Here is a 21,123-nt window from a genome sequence, read left to right on the forward strand (position 1 = left end):
TGATTCAAAGACAAATACATTTTAACAGCCCCTTTTTGCCACCTACTGGCGTTACAATGTAATCGACAAATCTTCATTTGAAGTGTCAAATTACTTTCAAAAGGTGATTTACTCTATTTTAATTGCTACCATACACATCGTACAGACAGTTTATATCTGAACTATAAACTTTTATCCCAGTTCTTCTGTGATTTGAATGGTTGTAAGTTGTAACACAGAAATAATGATACTGTGTTGCTGAAAATACTGTGAAGCTGTTTCATTCATGACAGACAGCTGCTCTCTTTAGGTCAATGGCAGTGCGAACGCAAATTTAAATGTTCAAATCACACTGGTGTGATCGTACGCTGCATGGATGAACCAATTGATCACAACATTGATCGCACGGTTGAGGAATGAAACGGACGAATCATTGTAATTTAGGAATAGAATGACGTTGGTGTTTGAATCGTGTTCGCGATCTTTAACGATCTATTAAATTAAAGTGCTTTGTCATGTTGGTGGTGACTCTTCTCTTGCAACATGTTTAGTTATCACAGATATTATACTTGGCGTTTTTGGCTTCTGATCGCAAATGTAGCCAAACTTTGGAGCGCTTGGATTAGCGAGCAATGTCCTGGAAGATCGCTAGGTCAGGTCCTCACAGATGAAAAAAAAAAAAAAAAGCACATGGGGATCGATAGGTGGAATCAACATTTTAATTTGACAACAAGTATCCGATTCCTGACCTTAACTATCCGATTCTGGAATCGGAATCTATTTTCGATTCCCAACCCTAGTACTCCATATTGCACTTGTGAACGAAATTTATACTACATTCACTGCTACGAATTTGACTGTCAGACAAGTATGCAATTTCACTAATTCCAACATAATTCACTAGTCTATTCAAAAGAATGTTGTGGTTGATAGTGTCGAATGCAGCGCTGAGATCCAGTATCACTAATAGAGAGAGACACTGGAAACACACACAGATACCATTTTTCTCTAAGAAAGAACATTTGTGAGGAGACTACCTTTTCTAGAATCTTTGACAGAAAAGGGAGATTTGAGATCGGTCTGTAATTAACTTTTTTTTATTTATTTTTTTTATTTTTTTTTTATTTTAATGCTTAACAGCCAGTTCGACAGTTTTGGGGACATATCCTAATGACAATGATGAATTAATGATATTCAGAAGAGGAACTATGACTTCTGGAAGCACCTCTTTTAGTAGCTTAGATGGTATAGGATCTAACATCCATGGATGTTAATGTTATGGAAGTAAAGAAGTTCTTAAAGTCATTACTGCTGTTCTTTTGGGAAATGTCTGTGCCTGCTGATGTTTTTTTTATTTTTATCAATTTAGCCACTATATTGAACAAATAAATGGGGTTGTTCGTTTTCTTCTAAAAGAGACCAAGTAAGCAGATCTAGCAGTTTTTAATGCTTTTCTGTATGTAGAAGTACTTTCCCTCCATGTAATACGAAATGCCTCTCGTTTTTTCTTCCAGCTGCGCTCCACTTTCCGGGCTGCTCTCTTTTCAAGTGTGCTTGTTATACCAGTGTCGGACTGTTTTCCTTAATATTTAAGCGTAAAGGAGCAACTGTATCTAAAGTGCTAGAAAAGAGTCAATCGTTTTGTTACCAAGTTTTTCTGAGCTATTGGATCTGCTGAGGAATTGAGACAAGTCAGGAAGTTTAATTACAAAGCAGTCTTTTGTTGAAGTGATGATTACACCATATTTGTAACAAGGAGTTGAATTTGCAGCTTTAGCTGTATGGAGTATACGCAAGACTAGGTAATGATCTGAGATATCATTGCTCTGCTGCAGAATTTCAATACCATCGACATCAATTCCATGTGACATTATTAAATCTAAAGTATGATTATGACAATGAGTAGGTCCTGACATGTGTTGGACTGCGTGCGGCTCATGCGCAAAACGCGTGCGAGCGGTTGTGAGTGACTGTGACGGTATATAAATGCATCATCATTCATTCATAATGTACAAATTAAGCTTTTAATGTGATTTTAAACTTTTAAAAGTACATTAAAATAGAAACAACACAAAGTTCTTCAACATGGAAAGCAATAGAAATGTAGTAACTAAGTCATTTCCCCAGATAATTCTTTCATATCGGGCTCTGCGCTTTGTAGGGCTGCAGAACACAGGACAGATAGGCTATTCGTTCCTACGACTTATTAATTTGTGGCCACTGTCCAGGTTTCATTAATTTTGGTCCTTAACCCATGATTTAACTAAAATGAGGGAACAAATTAATAAATCGAACAAATTCTTACTTCATGGCCATGAAATCTTTCATTTCCCGAAATGAAAACGGTGATAGTGTATGACAATAAAATAAACCTGCGAAATTAGAGGGGTAGACGGTGAGGATTTAGGAAAAGAAACCATGCCTAAATATTATTTAATTTGTGGACATTCGTGACCAACCGGCAAACCAGAACAAAGCCGCGTGAATGTAGGCTATATGGGCTCAAACGGCATCCAAAAGCATGGTCGCGATGTAACATTTTCCAGCTAACCAATTATTCCTCTAATAAACAAAGCTTTTATACCACACTTGTCATAATCAGAGCTTATAATTTGTAAATAAATAATTGCTGGATGCGCTGTGACCGACACTGACTGTACGTTTTCCCGGAGCATTCAATGATGTGGCGCGGCGCTCCATAAACAAGTTCACGGAAAGAAAAGGATGACAACGCGCATTCTGTTTGTTTGCTTTATTTTACAAAAGCACAAATCTTCTGTTTTTATTGTGAGTGTGCAAAAATAAGTTAACACTTTTGCGGATTATACCTTACTCCAAAAATTGAGTTTTTTTTTTTTGTTTCAGCTGTTCAATCTCACCGGCGCCTCGCGCGCGCACACCCCACTTATTCTAGCAATTCAAACTTGCATCGCAGTCTGTTCATTATCAAAAGAAAAATTTAAGGGGGTCTGAATACTTTCCGTACCCACTGTATAGCCAAACCCACGCTCGCTCAGTCTCGTATGCACGCACGCATGCACTGTAAATGTCGGATTTTTAAAAACAATAAGGCCTACCGCAACGCAAAAATTCTAAATCTGACATTTTCCGGAACAGGATCCTGCAGGATCAAATTAAGTACTGGTCATAATACTCGCATAAAAATGTTTCATGTTAGAAACAGTGTGTTTTGCTGCAGCAGCGCCGATGGAAGCGGTTCACTGACTGCGCAGCACAGCCACACGCGCCACAGTTACGTTTGGGATAATTTTATTTTAAATGCCATAATGTCAGTTGAAAACATTGCAATAGTGTTTTAAAATACAATAACGAGCACCACGAAACCATTTAAAGAGGCACGTTCAGCTCCTGCATAGACTCATTTTGCAGCATTAAGGTTAACGATTAATCGATTAATTGATCATTAATTTAAATGACGATCGATCATGGAAATGATCGAAAATTGACATCCCTAGTCTGTATGGTAGCCTGTATACAGTAGACGGTACAAATGTCACAAGGAATTTATCATTTACACTTATTACACTAGATGATGATGATGTTATATAAAGCACCATTACTTTAAACGAATTATACTTGAGACCAGGCCTCTGAGAAATACTGAAAAATAATGATATAAATTGTAGCAACACCTTTACCATTTGGATGCAGCTCATGTTTATAACAGTAATCGTGGGGGGTAAGACTCATTTAAAATTATGTAATCAGGTTATGATCTATGATCATATCATTTGCAAAAAGTGCTTTTGTAGAAAGGGATCTAATATTCATTAAGCAGAGCTTTATCATTTGTTTATCTGTATTATAGGCCTATCTGTTTTTTTTTGTTGAAAATCAATTAAATTGTTTCACTTAAATAGTTTTGGATGCTTTTTTTTGTATTTGCTAGTTCGGGGAACAGACACAGTCTATGATGTCTGGGTGGAAGAGTCTCTATGTGCTGAGAATTAACTGACTTCTGTGACGTGAGGCGGCTAGCAGATGGTTGGTTCAGCCAATCTGTCTGCTTCCTGACCTGGGCCTCAGTTAGTCAAGTACAAACTCAAAGACTATGTGCCATATTTCTAGAGAAGAGTGGCACCAGCCCTGGAGGGATGAGAACCATCTCTTTTCAACGGGACCGGTCTGCCACAAAAACTTGCCCAATTGTCTTTGAAACCTATGTTATTCTGTGGGCACCACATCCAGCCATTGAGTGACGACAGTCTGCTATGCATCTCGTCACCACGGTAAGCAGGGAGGGGACCAGAGCATTTTACAGTGTCTGACATCGAACTTGCAAGTTCACACACCTCTTTAATGTTGTTTTTTTTTTTTAAGTGATCTCTGACTGGCGAAGTCGAACATCATTAGTACCGACGTGAATAACAATCTTACTTAATTTACGTTTAGCATTAGCCAGCACTTTCAAATTTGCCAAGATGTCAGGCGCTCTGGCTCCCGGCAAACATTGGACTATGGTGGCTGGTGTCTCTATTTTCATGTTCCGTACAATAGAATCGCCAATAACTAGGGCACTTTCATTGGGTTTCTCAGTGGGTGCATCACTGAGTGGGGAGAACCTGTTTAATGCTTTGATCAGAATGGAAGAGCAGTGTTTTGTCCTGCATCTATGCCACCTCACAGTCACCCTGCTGTGGGGGCTGTGCAAACGGAACCGAACGATGTACGGGACGCGCTAAGCTAGTCTCATTCAAAGCCGTATCTAAGGCCCTCACATTCTTGCTATCCTCAATTAAAGTTTGGATGCGTGGATCGAATATTTGATTATTTATTCACACCCTACATTTTACCAGCATTTCTTGCATTTCCAAGGTATTGCACTGGTGTCGTGCTCTACCAGTTGAGCTACTAGAACGCAATCATTCAGTGGTTCATTACAATTTATAGCCAAACATTGTATATTAATGCAATGCTGTGTATGTTTAAGAAGTATGTTGTTGTGTTTTATGGTTCCAGTTCCCATCGCTGCAGTAACCCGTGTCCGGGGCCTCTGTGGTGTTCCTGATGTCCCTCTCCCACCCCTGAAGATCCCAGGTGGGCGAGGGAATGATCAGCGGGATCACAGTCTTTCAGCTAAGCTATTCTATTCTGTGAGTACAGAGGTTTGGCTCACATTGCGCATCGCATAAATGCATTTGTGTGAATAAATGATATCATGAATACGGTAATTAAGTGAATAATATAATTGTATTTTTGTGTTTTAATTTGTTAATATTGTTTTCAGTTAGTATTACTAGGAATTTGAATGCCTTTTAAAATGTATTCCTGATAAAGAGAATGTGTGCATGATGTATGCTATTAGTTATCTCACTGTGCAAGGGTCGTCATATCTTATCTACATATTAATCTCATCACCTGTGGGAATTGATGTTGGACATTCCACCTCACCTGATTTCTCATGTTAATGACTAAGGGATAGTGCACCTTCAGTTGGGGGTGTATTACAGAAAGATCTTAACTTTAGAATCCCATCTTATCAGTTAAATATCCATGGCAATTTCAGTTAGGACCTCATTTAGGACAAAAGCTATTACAGAACAACATTTCCTAAGTGCATTATCTTATCTTAACTACAGATATAGGAAAACGGTATTACAGAAGCGTCCTAACTCGCCAATAATTCCTACAAAACGGTCTTAACTTTAGGATAACTCCACTGGCGTCCCAGCTTCAAACCTTTTTGAAATCCAACTGTAAAAAAACACATTACATTAGCCCTTTTCAAGAATGGCATAACATTTATTAATCATACAAGACAAAGATAAGCGAAGTTTGATGGTGGAGAAACTTTTGAAGGACCCAAAAGATGTGTTACACTTTGATGATAAAATACTCGTAAATGATTACGGACTCCCACCACACATGATTTTGCAGTTAGTTCAAATTCAAGTGTGCTTTATTGGCATTCCGCTATATGTACAAATGTCATGCCTCACATGAATGCCACCCCAGATAACAGCTAGCACCCTTTGGGAAACATTCAAAGCCTATATTAGAGGTCAAATTATGTCTTATGTCATTTGAAAAGAAAAAACAGAAGATCTATGGCAGAGCTGACCGATCGTATCTCCCAGTTAGAAAATCATTATGTAAATAACCCTTCACCCAATTTACTTAAAGAACGTCTTCTCTTAAAAACTGACTTTGACACTCTCTCTACTGTTACCACTGAGGAGATGCTGATTAAATCAAGGCATACTTATGAGTATGGAGAGAAGGCAAACAAGCTTTTAGCCCACCAGCTTAGACAATCCTCTGCTTCCCATATCATCCCGGCTATTAAAGTACGCAATACTCTACTGTCAGATCATTATGAAATTAATAATTCATTTGTGGAATTTTATCGGTTATTGTATTCTTCTGAACAAACCTCGGATTATGTGGACTTAAATAATTTTTTCAAAGATCTCTCATTACCTCACATCAGTACTGACGCTGTGCAGTCTCTGGACAGCCCTATTTCTTTAAATGAGGTTCATGATGCCATTTCAGCCATGCAAAGTGGCAAGAGCCCTGGGCCAGATGGCCTTCCAGCTGATTTTTTAAACATGAATACGGTAATTAAGTGAATAATATAATTGTATTTTTGTGTTTTAATTTGTTAATATTGTTTTCAGTTAGTATTACTAGGAATTTGAATGCCTTTTAAAATGTATTCCTGATAAAGAGAATGTGTGCATGATGTATGCTATTAGTTATCTCACTGTGCAAGGGTCGTCATATCTTATCTACATATTAATCTCATCACCTGTGGGAATTGATGTTGGACATTCCACCTCACCTGATTTCTCATGTTAATGACTAAGGGATAGTGCACCTTCAGTTGGGGGTGTATTACAGAAAGATCTTAACTTTAGAATCCCATCTTATCAGTTAAATATCCATGGCAATTTCAGTTAGGACCTCATTTAGGACAAAAGCTATTACAGAACAACATTTCCTAAGTGCATTATCTTATCTTAACTACAGATATAGGAAAACGGTATTACAGAAGCGTCCTAACTCGCCAATAATTCCTACAAAACGGTCTTAACTTTAGGATAACTCCACTGGCGTCCCAGCTTCAAACCTTTTTGAAATCCAACTGTAAAAAAACACATTACATTAGCCCTTTTCAAGAATGGCATAACATTTATTAATCATACAAGACAAAGATAAGCGAAGTTTGATGGTGGAGAAACTTTTGAAGGACCCAAAAGATGTGTTACACTTTGATGATAAAATACTCGTAAATGATTACGGACTCCCACCACACATGATTTTGCAGTTAGTTCAAATTCAAGTGTGCTTTATTGGCATTCCGCTATATGTACAAATGTCATGCCTCACATGAATGCCACCCCAGATAACAGCTAGCACCCTTTGGGAAACATTCAAAGCCTATATTAGAGGTCAAATTATATCTTATATGTCATATGAAAAGAAAAAACAGAGAAGATCTATGGCAGAGCTGACAGATCGTATCTCCCAGTTAGAAAATCAATATGTAAATAACCCTTCACCCAATTTACTTAAAGAACGTCTTCTCTTAAAAACTGACTTTGACACTCTCTCTACTGTTACCACTGAGGAGATGCTGATTAAATCAAGGCATACTTATGAGTATGGAGAGAAGGCAAACAAGCTTTTAGCCCACCAGCTTAGACAATCCTCTGCTTCCCATATCATCCCGGCTATTAAAGTACGCAATACTCTACTGTCAGATCATTATGAAATTAATAATTCATTTGTGGAATTTTATCGGTTATTGTATTCTTCTGAACAAACCTCGGATTATGTGGACTTAAATAATTTTTTCAAAGATCTCTCATTACCTCACATCAGTACTGACGCTGTGCAGTCTCTAGACAGCCCTATTTCTTTTAAATGAGGTTCATGATGCCATTTCAGCCATGCAAAGTGGCAAGAGCCCTGGGCCAGATGGCCTTCCAGCTGATTTTTTTAAAGACATTTTCTAGAAAACTAGCTCCTCTTTTGTTAAATATGTACAATGAATCATTTGATTTAGCTTATCTTCCCCAAACTCTACGAGAAGCCTCCATTTCCTTAATTCTGAACAAGGACAAGGATCCCCATATGTGTAGTTCATATCGCCCAATATCTCTTTTAAATGTTGATGTAAAAAGTTTAGCCAAAATTCTTGCTTTGCGATTGGAAACAATTATTCCTAGTTTAATTTCCACTGACCAAACTGGCTTCATTAAAAATAGACTCTCATTCTTTAATGTCAGACGGGTTATTCAACATTCTCTATCATCCCGTGTCTTCGTCTGTACCTGAAGTTTTGATCTCAGTCGATGCAGAGAAGGCATTTGACAGGGTGGAGTGGGATTACTTATTTCACACTCTTCAGATGTTTGGTTTTGGACCGAGTTTTATATCTTTGATCAAGTTATTATATAAAGCCCCACTTGCCTCTGTTCGGACCAACAATATTTCCTCTGCATATTTTCAGATTAATCGAGGTACAAGACAGGGGTGCCCCCTCTCGCCTCTTTTTTGCAGTAGCAATAGAACCTTTGGCCATTGCTTTGCGTCAAAACTCAAAAATAGCTGGTATAATCAGAGGAGGACGAGAGCATAAAGTCTCTCTGTACGCGGACGACTTGCTCTTATATATTTCCGACCCATCTGAATCCTTTCCTCATGTTCTCAAAATTTGATATGTTCGGAAGGCTCTCCCCCGTTTATTGGAGTGAGTTGAACAGGACTTAAAGCGCTGGGCCCCGCTTTCTTTATCAGTCGCAGGTCGAATAAATTCTGTCAAAATGAATGTGCTGCCTAAGTTTACCTATCTGTTCCAGTGTATCCCAGTGTTTATTCCTAGTTCATTTTTTCGTAGGCTGGATAGCGCTCTCACCTCATTTATATGGAATGGCAAACCTGCTAGAATGAGTAAAAGTCTTCTACAACGTCCTAAACCATTGGGTGGAATGTCTTTGCCTAATTTTCAATGTTATTATTGGGCTTCAAATATTCGTCCTATGCTGCACTGGCTCTATGAAGATCCTGGAGCTGATGCCCTGTCATGGGTAGCAATTGAGTCCGCCTCATGCTTGCCTTCTTCCCTAGCAGCTTTAGTTTACGCTCCTCTTTCCTTTCCCTGCAACAAATTTACTAAAAACCTACTTGTAAGATCTACGCTTAAAATCTGGAAACAGGTGAGACGTCATTTTGGCTGGCAAACTATGTCCCCTAAATCCCCTGTTCATTCTAATCATGTCTTTAACCCCTCAATAATTGATAAGTCGTTTACATCTTGGCATGCTAAAGGCATTAGGGAAATTAATGATTTGTACTATGAGGGGGCTTTCTGCTCATTTCAGCAGATGTGTGAGCAGTTTAATATTCCAAAGAATAATTTTTTCCGTTATCTCCAAATTCGCGATTTTGTGCGTAAAATGTTCCCTCAGTTTCCCGCTCCGCCTCCCTGCTCTCCATTTGATCATTTATTGGAGAATCCACCATGATGGAAGGGCATTATATCAACACTGTATTGTAAAATTGACCCCAGTCTATACATCCCTTTCACAAATAAAAGTTTGGTGGGAAGACTATTTAAAAATGTTTTTTTCGGATGAGGAATGGGAATCAGTCCTATACAGAATACACAAATCTTATGCAGTGCAAAATTGTTCACCGTGTACACTGGACAAAGCTGAAACTCTCTAAGCACTTTCAGCATATAGATCCTGCTTGTGATCGCTGTAGTTTTACCCCAGCATCTCATGCACATATGTTTTGGTCCTGTATAAAGCTTAGGGGCTTCTGGGTCACTGTTTTTGAGACTGTCTCTGGTTTCTTGGGTAGACCGATTTCACCTTGCCCGCTGATAGCCATTTTTGGAATTACTCCTGTATCATATAATCTTACAAAGACACAATCTGATTGTATAGCTTTTATCATGCTCTTAGCCAAACGATTAATTGCTGAAGTGGAAGGATCAGAGGCCTCCAACCCCAACACAATGGATTCGTGATGTCCTCTTTTTCCTAAAGTTGGAAAAAATCAAACATTCTATAAGAGGTTCATCTTACCAGTTTAATAAAGCTTGGGACCCTTTTAAGCAATATGTCACGGAACATGTTTTATTGTCGGACGTAGACTGAGTCTTTGTTCCTGCATTTTATTTATTTTTTTTTCCTCCCCTTCAATTACATTTTATTGTATTATACAGATTGTGCACTTTAGTTGTTTTGCTAAGCCACACTTTTGATTACTTGTTTTAGTTGTAATTTCTTTTATTGTATTAAGTTGCTTTTGTCTTTTGCTTTTTGTTTTCTTTGTATTATTGTCCTAAAACTCCTAAATAAAGCTTAAAAAAAAAAAAAAGTCATGCCTCACAGGATCAGAGTGTTACATATACATATAACCAGAGGCGTCATGCCCATTCAAAGTGAGGGGGCACGTGCCCCATCAGATTTGAGGCAAGTAAATTTTGAATGCAGCTTCCAAAGGACGAAAATAGCCGATTCATATTTTCTATGTTTAATACAATCACACCGGCGTGATTAGAACGTTCAGTGCGTCATATCATTAGCTGCTAAATTCAAATCTGAGTTTGTTTGCTGGCTGGCGCGGAGCCAGAGACAGACGCGTTTATACAGCACTGGCATTAACCAATCACACACGATGCTGTTGAGCTTATGAATGCAATGACCAATCAGAGGTGTTCAGATGAGTCCTCGCTAAAATGCCAGTTTTTTTCCACTCGCTCACTGACTGAATACCTTTTTCTGGCGAATTCTCTAGTCGGAAACAACAAAGTGCAAATGACTGTACGAATCCGTAAGATATTTCATAGTGTAAACCGCTTCAGTGCTTTTAATGGGAGTTTTTGAGAGCGCTTGAACTAGACTGTCAGTGAAAATGTTCTTTGCTGTCTTTCTGTACAATGAAAGTGAAAGTTAATGTGAATAAAAACATTGCAAGTTAGGCTAATCATAACAATGTTAAATTCACATTAAATATAAACTCGGTCGTATTAAAAATGTTATGGCACGACACCCATATCTGTTAATTAAGTAAACAGACAGCCCCTGCATATAACATATAACCCTATAAAAATTATATAAACAGAGCCTATATACAGTGTGTGTGTATATATAGGCTAGTTGACCAATTTCAACCAACATTACAGAGGCCCATGAGCGGTCACGGACCACTACCGGTCATTCTGCAAGTTAAAAGCATGCTGTTGTTTTTCCATTTTGATTTTGTTTACCTCAGCAGCCGCTTGCGCATAGTTGGTTGCTTGGTAACAGACCTGACAGTTGATTGATCAAGCGGTTTCCTAACTAGACCTAAGATTTGATAAGATAAGAATCCTAAATCAAGTTAAGATTTGCTTCGGTAATAAATTCACATCTTCAGTTAAGACCTAAGATGGGAAGTTTCTGTAATATGCCCCTTGGTCCCCATTGATTTCCATAGTGTGGAGAAAAGAAAAAAAAACACTGCAAGTCAATGGGGACCAGCAGCTGAAGGTGAACTAACCCTTTACATGTCTCATCCAGTGCTACAGTTTGTTAAATGGTTGTAGAGCAGTCATTGTCCATGAGTGCATGCATATTATAACTGTACTTATGTGATCTTTGTAGGATGCTCAGTTACTGGTTCTTGAGGAAGCCCCTCAGTTGAACAGCCGTGTACGTTTTTTGCTCTTTGAGCGGCACTGCTCTGTGAGCAAGCACTTAGTTTGGAGGGGGGCACTGAAAGGGGCAAACCTTTACATCGAAATCCCCACTGGTGTCCTCCCGGAAGGGAGCAAAGATAGGTTAGTAAAATTAACATTCTTACGATTTTATTTTCTCCCAGCTGAAAATGTTGTGTGGCTTAAACTGATTGTCCCTTTTTGCAACAGTTTTTCACTCTTGCTGGAGTTTGCAGAGGAGAAGTTACAGGTTGATCACGTTTTCATCTGCTTCCATAAGAGCCGAGATGACCGAGGTAAGGCTTGTGTCTTTTTTTTTTTCTTCCTGTATTCATGATTTTGTTTGAAGTTATTTTGGCCTGTTTTTAACCCCCTTTCTGCTTCCGTCTCCAGCATCGCTGCTGCGGACGTTCAGTTTCATGGGCTTTGAGATTGTGAGACCGGGTCATCCCCTCGTCCCAACCCGCCCCGACGCTTTCTTCATGGCTTACACCATCGAAAGAGACTCCGACAGTGACGAATAAAGCTTTTCAATCACATCTTGCTTCTAATTATTATGCTGCATCTCACTAAACATGGTCACCATTAAAAGAAACAGTATGAATGTCAAATTAGATTTTGTTTTTTTTCCCCCTGTTAATTACTACGCTGTAGTTCTTGTAAGGGTTGTGCTGGGGTTTTTTTTTTTTTTCCAGTCGTATTTGCACTAGTGTAAACCAAATTTCCACAGTGACCATTAGTTTTTAAGCCATTACCACTGGGCTTAACTTCCAGTGTAATTGGATTCTTTGCTGATTCCCCTTAACCCATTCCCACACAGATCATTTTTAGTGCATAATATTTATAGTTAAGAGATCCCTCAAGCAACAATGTTTGTAGAATCACTGTTTTCATTGTTTTCTTTTTACAGTTGTCTTCAAGTTGTTTTCTTAATGTGTGCATGAATTGGAGTTTTTAGTTATGACTTCAATAGGATCTGTCTGCATGTTAAACAGTGTGCAGAATAAAAATGCTCACCCTATACCACTACCTTCGTTTTGTTACCTCTTTTCATTTATACATGCATAATGTAAATTTAGACCATTCCTTACTGGGTTTTCAGAACACTTTATTGCTCTAACCCTGTTGAATGTTTCCTAATGCTCTTTTTTTTTTTTTTCAGGTAATTTTAATAAGTAAACGCCACAAGGTCAAAGTCCAACAATAAGCTGATTTTGCGATAATAGTTTATATTACATAGGCTTTTACTGTAAATGGGAGTAACCTGACCTTTCTGAATATGATAAAGCGGTGTTTGTAACAAGTGTTTTACATGTTAACTTAATAGCAAGAAGTATTATGGGGAAAATAGAAAGAGTACTGATGCATATGTATGGACCTCGCACACAACAACAACAAAGGCATCGTGGCCACAAAGAATTTCTTCCTTTAAATTTTAGCAATGATTTCTTTACCTGAATTAAAACAAAATCAGTATAACATGGCAATGGTTTACCAAAAATTGAGGGAACAAAATAATTATGTCCCCAATTCAATTAAAATAAGGGACAAATTCTTAATTTGTGGCCATGCTATCTAGATTTTTCTGCATGTTGTGCAGGGCCCCTGAAGTATCCAGCAGTTCATGAATATGAATTACAAATATGGGACAAGGTGATCTGTTCTTAGGTTTGTAAAACTTCATTTAGATCATATAGCTATATTATGAAGTATAGATTAGTTATATCTGAGGCTCACTAACTCACAATTGCTGTCATTACTTTTTTCATTTTTATCTGTTAAGCAGGTGTAATGAAGTCAAGAAGGTCCAAACGTTCAGTTATGCTATGCATAGTCTCTGGGTCAGTAAGGGATAGATATTGCAGACAGAGATAGTCTTCCCAGTCCAAGCCAGGCTGATCCTGAAAGAGTCCCTTTTCGGCAAGCTTGAGAACCAAAAGAGATCGCTTAAGTAACAGCCAATTAGAAAGCACAGAGTTTTCCATTTGGTTCTGCTGAAAGAGTCCCTGTCGAGGACCCCAAATCAGGGCCTGGAGGACACCTACCACATCGGCTAATAGTAGCTCAGGTTTCTCAGATGTAAGATGGGTTACCAGCCACAGCAAACCTGGAGTGTATGGAGTGTCTTGTGGCACCTTCCACACAGATGAGCAACTGTCGTTGAGATGTAGGCAGTACCTCAGCAAAGTCCCCAACTGGAACTCTTGGGATGGTGCTTCTTGCAAAACTTCATCCTCAAAATGGCTCTTCAGGACCAAACGAGGGGTGCCCCACTTCTCCCATAAGGTTTTCGTCCTCTCGTCGTCTGTTTGCTCTGTGGATACTGTGATCACGGGTGTACCTGTAGAAGTGTCTGTATTCATGCTTCCCTTTTTCATCTCACTAGGGTAATCCCTAGAGTCAGCCACTTTGCGCATGATACTAGGCCACACTAATGTAACACTCTGTGGTTTCAGTTCCCTGTGAATGACTTTAAAACGTCCCGGTTGCTGTAGTCCTAGTACCAACTGGAGGGCAAGAAGACAAAGCCTCCTCTCATAAACCTCAGGAAGGGTGGAGTGCAAAGAGTGTCCTTCCTCAACAAAGTCCTCCAGTGTTCCCAATGGAAAGTCTCTTACCACAGTCACACTAACACCATTCTTCAGAAGATCAGCAACTGTTTGCTGTTGGCATACTTCAGTGGTGTCCCCATGTGACGGCTCTGGAGTTGTCTGAACATGCTGTGAGATGGAAGTTTGATCTGTAGCTGTACATTGTGGAAAATGGACCAAGCCTTGCTCAACGTTAGGATGTGGCATGGACATGGTGCAGTCTGATACCGAATCCCCTCTGTGAACCTGACAAAAAATGTAGGAGTCATTTTGAGTTTTCACACATTTTCTTTTATTCATTTAAGTAATGCGCAACATATGGGATTCTTGAAGTCCTTTACACAAAAACTGTTGCATTGTGACTAAAAATGTGCTCTAAAGTCTTGGTAGCACATGTCAAACTGTTGATGCTGTTGCTCAACACCTGGCATGATGAAGGAAGTGTGTTTTTTTTTTAATGGTTTTGTACAGCAAGCTAGGGCTGCCTTATAAGGGTGTGCATTCTGCTTGTGGTTCAGGGTCTCTGCCTGGGAAGCATTGATGGCCTACTTACAGCTTTGGATTGAAAACCCTTGTGCATTATCGCCCACATATACACTAACAAATTCAGATTCCTACAGTTACTAACTAGATTCCTTGTGCATCTAGTTAAGATTGATGGTCTCTTATGTTATTATACTGTAGATGTTCTTACCTTTGCTGAAAACAGTCTCCCAGGAACCTTCGGACAACACACCAAGTAGAAAGCATCCCTCTCAGTCCACTGCTGCTCACACAAAATAAAGTCATTAGGCTGAGAAGTCTTTGCTATCTCCATTTCCTGTTCATTTAGGAAGATGCTCGATTCAATGTTCTGCAACGTGTTCTTGAGAAACTGAAGATAACATTCTTGGATGCCCATGGGAAATTGCTCATGGCTCTGGAAGCTTCTGAAGACACTTTGAAGTTGCTCATCTGGTGTATCAAAGGTCACCTTGTGCATGGACAAACCCTGATATTCCTCCACTTGTACCTCTTCCTCTTGTAGTTTAAGTGTGTCATGGAATGGTGCTATCATGTATAGGGGATTTTCATAGTTGCAGGTTCTTGTATGATCATGGTAAGGTGGGTCCAGAGTCTCCGCTGGAAGGGATAGGGTTCTCGTCAGACTCTTTTTAGGTACTGGAGGAGGAATTTCATCTGAGAAGAATCTCACCTGGTGATTTTCTGAGCGACAAGATAAAGGTAAAAAAAATATATATACATCTAGCAATGGAAGACATAAAGAATACACATGCTCAAATGCTGTTGCATGTCAAGTATTATGGAACCATGAAATGAAATTCAGTGGAAACTGTCTCAGTTCCCACATTACCATGAAAAACAGACTACACATGGTTTAGTTGTCTGTAAGCGGCTTTACTGTATTGGTTTCAGGTGTTACTTCCTTCAATAATACTTTTGTATTCAAGAAATAAAGTGTAAAAGAACAACCAGAAATGAGGAAGGCTATACATGTGAAAAGTTACAGAAACCAGTTCTCATTTTAGTTAGATCCTTATCACTTTCCTCAAAACTAACCTTTTTGTATTAAAGTATACAAACATGTTGTCAGTGCTCACCATAGCGATGATGTATTGGACAGTGGACTGCATTACAGTAAGTAGGAGTGAATACTTCACTAAATGGAGACACTGGGGTCTGAGGTCCAGGCAAGTGTAGATCTCCCATCTTCAGCTCTAGATCCTGGATGGAGCTTGAAGAAGACCTGCTCCTAAAAATGTGCACATACGTAATTACAGAAATCCAGAAACATTACAACATGAAGTTACTGGGCCTGACCTGCTTCACTTATGTGATATTTCACTACACTGAGCGACGAGTAACTTTCGTGGTATGAGGTTTCCTGTAACACAGCTCAAATGCGTGTCAAGTCATAACACTAGCATCTCTTACCTGCGCTGTTTGATGGGCAGTGCAGGTGGTGATGTCCCTCCTGATGCTCCCAGGAGAGTGTAGTCTGTTGCTTGATGCATTGTAGTTTAGCGTGTGAAAGTGTGAGTGTTCGTGAATATGGTTCACACTCCTCCAACTGTCAGTTCCTGTAGTTTTCTTCTTGTTCATTGGCACACATGCAGTACCTCACTCTCTCTCTGTGGCTGTCTGAGACATTGCCACAGCATATCTAGCATCTGAGGTTGGTAGCGGAAAAGCTGAGCGCGTTTTGTGCACATCTGTTCTCTGTAAGGAAACTTTGAAATAAGGAACCAGTTCTTACTGTCACTGGATGACATGCTAATATGCATTGTGCTCATATACTGGGCTAAATTTGTGTTAAACATGAATCTAAGGGTTTTTCTTACTGAGCATTTTATTATTTTTATATTTTATATCTGTGTTTTCTACAGAACATGAAAACTAAGCATCTTAAAGTGCACCAGTCACAAACTCCTTGCCAAATTGAGTTGGAAAGTGCTTGGAGATAAACACTTTGCAAGATACCGGTGATTGGAGTAGATATGTCCCCCCCAGCATTGTCATTTTTCAAACACTAGAGGATGCTGTTTTTTCTATTTATACACAATAAGCAACTTCACATATGAGACCTTGTGTGGCTCAAAAGACCCAATTAAGATTTAATTCAGTTCAGTTAAACTGAATTTCAGATTATTCAGTTTAATTGAACTGCACCATTTACACAGCACTTTAACAATGCACAATATCCCATAGGAGCCTTACAGAGTGGCACTAGCAGGAACAAAAACCTCCCCAAGTCTAAGAATAAAACCTTAGGAGGAACCAAACCTCAACCCAGAAGGTAGAACCAAGTGGTATGTCAGTTTAAGTGAGCCTATTAGTCCATTTTTCTTTTACTTTTACATGGTGAATAATGAGGATGTGTGAAGTGTAGTTGGGTCATATGCAATTGAATATTTTGTACAGGCAGGCCCTAGCATGACCTTAATAGCCCCTGTTGGAAGATTCTGTAATTACACCATCTGCGTATGTCTATAGGCTTACCCTGTGCACTAAATGCAAGCATAAGATGGCCTTATACTGAGCTGAACATTTATTATTATTATTATTATTAAATATTGGGATTGCATCCAACCTATCCCATATCTTTTTATGTTCAGATGTGCTACTTCTAAATTTCAAAATACAACATAGTAAAAACAATGTATTAAATACACCTTTAGGTGGCGCTAGATCGTTCAGCAAAAATAACAAATATACAAAAAGTGCTGTCAGACTGAATTTAAAAAGCTTCCTATATAAAGCCTCCATTCGAACTGAGCTCTGTGAACAATCTGTCTTCAGATGTGGCTCTTTTGACTGGAGGGTAAGAGTGAGTCGGGCTTATTTGGGTCTTTTGTTCTCATTGTATAGCTCGATCTGCTTCAGAGTAATTGAAAACACCCATAGAAGATCTATGACTAAACAGATTTTATAAATTTCCTTAAAAGGTGAAAACAGTTATGAAATACAAGCTGCAATAAAACAACAAGCACAGCTGATAAAATGATTAAATCTATGGTGCAAACAGCAATTTGTAAAGTAAAAAGGTGAAATTTTCGGATGTTTATTCCAGAGTCCAGTATTTTTTGCTCCCACAAAACAGCCATTATTCGCCATAATAGTAATCATTCTAAACTATGAATGCATAGAAAATATAAATTATAATACACTCAACTTTATCAAGCAATAGCATAATGTAAACTTGGGTTCAATGTAATTTATGCATTGAAACTTCAAAACAAATATTCATTCAGAACTTTTGTGTTCTATTATAAATTATATTTTGGACAAGGCAACTGTTGCAGATCAGTCTACTCTGCTTAAGCTGTCATAAAGAGTTTAATAGAATCCAGATTTAGGATTTGCATGTTCTGATGCGCAAATCGAGTGCATTTCTTACAAGTCCATTGTGTTCATGAAGTGCAGATCAAAAGATGAATTGCACAGTTCTAATTTAAGACATGAGTGGAGGGAAAAAGCCCTCATCAAAATGAAAGAGAAACAAGGAAAGAGTGCGAGGGTGAGGAGGGGACAATAACAAAGCAAGCACTGAAGAGACCCTGAAGTGGACCATCATTAAGCTCATATGCTCTTCACATGCTGTGGTCCTGAGTGCTGGGGCTTCCTTACGCACAGATTTGACCACGGATTTACGTCAGCAGCCTTGTAATGCAGTCAGTCAACGCTGACAAACTTCAAACTGTCTTAGGAACCCACTTGAACCTAAATAGAATCTCATTACACCATATTCATGGTAAGGTTGGCAAGTGGATAGTAGTTAAAAATAAATAAATAAAACCAAATGGCATTTGCAAAAAAAGTATCGTATATTTTTCTCTGAAATAATTTCACATTTCACTTTTTTTTTTTTTGCTTTTACCAACTGGATTCAAATAGATTTTTAGTGTATTCATTAAAAAAACTAATTTTCAGTATGGTTTGAAACCGAAGAAACATATGTCCATAAAATGTTTTGTTTAAAATGTGTTTGTGTTTACAGGCCTTTTAGGGTCACTGATCAGAAGACTGAGGCTTTTGAAACAATTTGTATGTTTATTTTCTTCATAAAGTCATGGATAACATGTATAACTACTAATCTGAACATTTGGACATGAGAAATGAATGCATAAAATAAAGAAATTCTCACACAACAAAACAGACAGCATCAAAAACTTGTGATTTTTATAATAGAAGGTGCTTGATTGTCATGTTATTGAGCAACACTGCTCTGAGTTTGTTCATTTGAGGTTTGAATTGAAATCGAAAGACTTTCTGTCTGCTTTGCGAAGAATTCCCCAAAGGCTTCGCTTGCTTTTGCTGACTTGTTTCACTGACTCATTGCTCTTAGCCAGTTGCTTCTGGATCTCGATTCCAGTAACGCTGTGGCTTCTAAAGAAACGATGAGTGATTGGAGACTCATGTAGAAGGGTGCTGCCATGTGTCTGGATGGGTGATGTTCTGACAATGACGCTTCTTTTCATTTCCAGCTTAGGGTGTCTGGATGGGTTTATCTCTTCATCATGACCCCAACGCCTATGGCCCTGGAAGAAGAGCGCCTCTTCGTTGGCCATTTGTGGGCTTTTGCTTAAAGTTACGAAGCCGTATGGGGTGGTGACCTTGGGAAGGTGAGGTAAAGAAAGAGCCGCTCGACTGGCAGAGTCAGAGCAATGTTCAGCCTCCACCAGAGGACTAGAGAAAGAACAGTCTCTCTGAGTTTGAGCCCGTTTGATGTCCGAAATGGCTTTTCTTCCAGGTACAGGAGATGCGCTGAACCCCGAGGAAGATGATGATGATGACACCGATGATGAAAGAGAAAGCCTGGGATGATAGGAACCGCTAATGTCGTCAATGCTCCCCCAGTCCTCATCTTCTTCAGCTTGTTGTTCTTTCTCATTCACTCTGGATCTATAGCCATCCTCCAGGGTGAGTTTTGGAATGGTGAATTGTGGGATGCTGTCCGGTGTCACGACTATACTTCGTATACTGTCTTTACTCCCGCGGTTTTCCGACCCCAGCGAACTTCCGAAAGAACAACTTCTCGCGGTGGCCCATTTGAGCGCGAGTATTCCCGCGGAACTGTGCCTGCGCGCGAACGGGAATCCCGCGCTTTCTGACTGGCTGTCGGCACTCGTCCTCGTGCAGTTTCCAGCACTGATGGTGCGCGTTACCGTCATGTTCATATGCAGTGCTGCCATGCTGTGCTCGGTCTTACTATATACAATATGAACAAGTGTTGTTCATTACCTGTTTGTGGAAAGTTGTGACTGAAAGAGCAGCCTCAGAGATTTATAGTCCTCCAGACCCTTCAAATCTGCCCCTCTCCGTTTGTTTTAGACGTGCGTAAATGTGACGAGGGAGCCGTGAGCGGAAACATGCCCAAACGTGGCTCTCTCCGCCTGAAGGCTATCCTCCATGACTGACGTTGATGACAGAAACGAAACCCTCATGAAATTGTAGTTTGGTAACCAGGGCCGGATTTACCTCTTTTCGTGACATAGGCAAAACTATTTTTTGGGCCCCCCCTTCCCTATTAATATAATAGGCCTGACATTAGCTACCACCCAAGCAAACAAAAATATTTCTTAATCAGTGGAAACCGTTACAGTGTTTTCTATCGCAATAAGCGCTTGCGTTCAATCAATAAAAATCAAAAGTAGTTCTTAATTTGTTTGAGAACTGAGAAAGACCATTCCATTAATAGGCGCAGCGTCGTGGCCAGTCTGCCCACATAACCACTTCAGGAGTTCATTATCTCTCTAATAATTTTAACGACCTGGAGTCACAACCACACATCAAGACATTGTTAAGATGATTTATTTCAAGACATTTGTCATGTTTCCGTTCTGAAATTTCGTGTGTGTTGAACTAATTTTTTACGCACCTCTTAACCTTCCATTGCAAATTCCAAAATGTAATTTTAGAGCTAATAACAGAGGCTTGAGACATTGATATGCAGGCGAATGCAGTTATTAATGCAGTCTAACGCACTTAGAGAGAGAGAGAGATTAAGCGCGTGCAAATATCTGCGTCTGTGCATCTCTCAGCAGTGTTCAGCCGCAGCGTCTACTAATAGCGAATCTTTAATGCCGAGTTCACACTGCACGATTTTAGCCCGATTTTTCACTCGCCGACAGGTTTTGCGAAATCGCCGACAAATGCCCGAAATCTGAGGAAAATCGGTGCTCGTTCACACGAGTGACAATCACGCAGTGTGAATTATCAAAGACGGATCTGAGGGAATCGCCGATGCATCGCCAACGCCCGTGAAATATTTGGCATGCTAAATATCTAGAGCTGTCGGCGATTCACAATCTCGCTGTGTGCAATGGTTTCTGACTGAAAACTACATCGGCGATGAGCTACAGCCAATGAAAGACC

General features: G+C 39.4%; 2 protein-coding genes across 2 annotated transcripts in view; one reads left to right on the forward strand and one right to left on the reverse strand.

Annotated features, from left to right (window-relative positions):
* The window catches only part of LOC107719576 (ornithine decarboxylase antizyme 1-like), a 38,376-nt gene extending 25,691 nt beyond the window's left edge, over positions 1-12,685 (forward strand). The window contains 5 exon segments of the mRNA XM_016527030.1: positions 4,960-5,005; positions 5,007-5,093; positions 11,604-11,779; positions 11,867-11,952; positions 12,050-12,685. Coding sequence (XP_016382516.1) covers positions 4,960-5,005; positions 5,007-5,093; positions 11,604-11,779; positions 11,867-11,952; positions 12,050-12,180 — 526 coding nt within the window. The 3' untranslated portion in view covers positions 12,181-12,685.
* A 399-nt stretch (positions 12,686-13,084) lies between these two features.
* Positions 13,085-16,358, reverse strand: LOC107719638 (pseudopodium-enriched atypical kinase 1-like). The gene is made up of 5 exons (XM_016527124.1): positions 16,183-16,358; positions 15,849-16,000; positions 14,942-15,453; positions 13,764-14,493; positions 13,085-13,110 (listed from the first exon to the last, which is right to left on the reverse strand). The coding sequence occupies exons 1-5, from the start codon at positions 16,260-16,262 to the stop codon at positions 13,085-13,087; spliced, it is 1,500 nt and encodes a 499-aa protein (XP_016382610.1). The 5' UTR covers positions 16,263-16,358.
* Positions 16,359-21,123: the final 4,765 nt, after the last annotated feature.

Source organism: Sinocyclocheilus rhinocerous, unplaced genomic scaffold (genome assembly GCF_001515625.1).
Source record: "Sinocyclocheilus rhinocerous isolate Xijiao unplaced genomic scaffold, SAMN03320098_v1.1 scaffold1294, whole genome shotgun sequence".
NCBI classification, from domain to species: domain Eukaryota; kingdom Metazoa; phylum Chordata; class Actinopteri; order Cypriniformes; family Cyprinidae; genus Sinocyclocheilus; species Sinocyclocheilus rhinocerous.

Bases quoted from the DNA above. Each gene is read 5' to 3' on its own strand.
- LOC107719638 (XM_016527124.1), bottom strand. From the start codon at position 16,262: ATGCATCAAGCAACAGACTACACTCTCCTGGGAGCATCAGGAGGGACA. The intron at 15,454-15,848 runs GTGAGCACTGAC...CTTGTCGCTCAG, and splicing joins TCCAATACATCATCGCTATG to AAAATCACCAGGTGAGATTC. The intron at 13,111-13,763 runs GTTTGCTGTGGC...GTTTTAATTCAG, and splicing joins AGACACTCCATACACTCCAG to GTAAAGAAATCATTGCTAAA.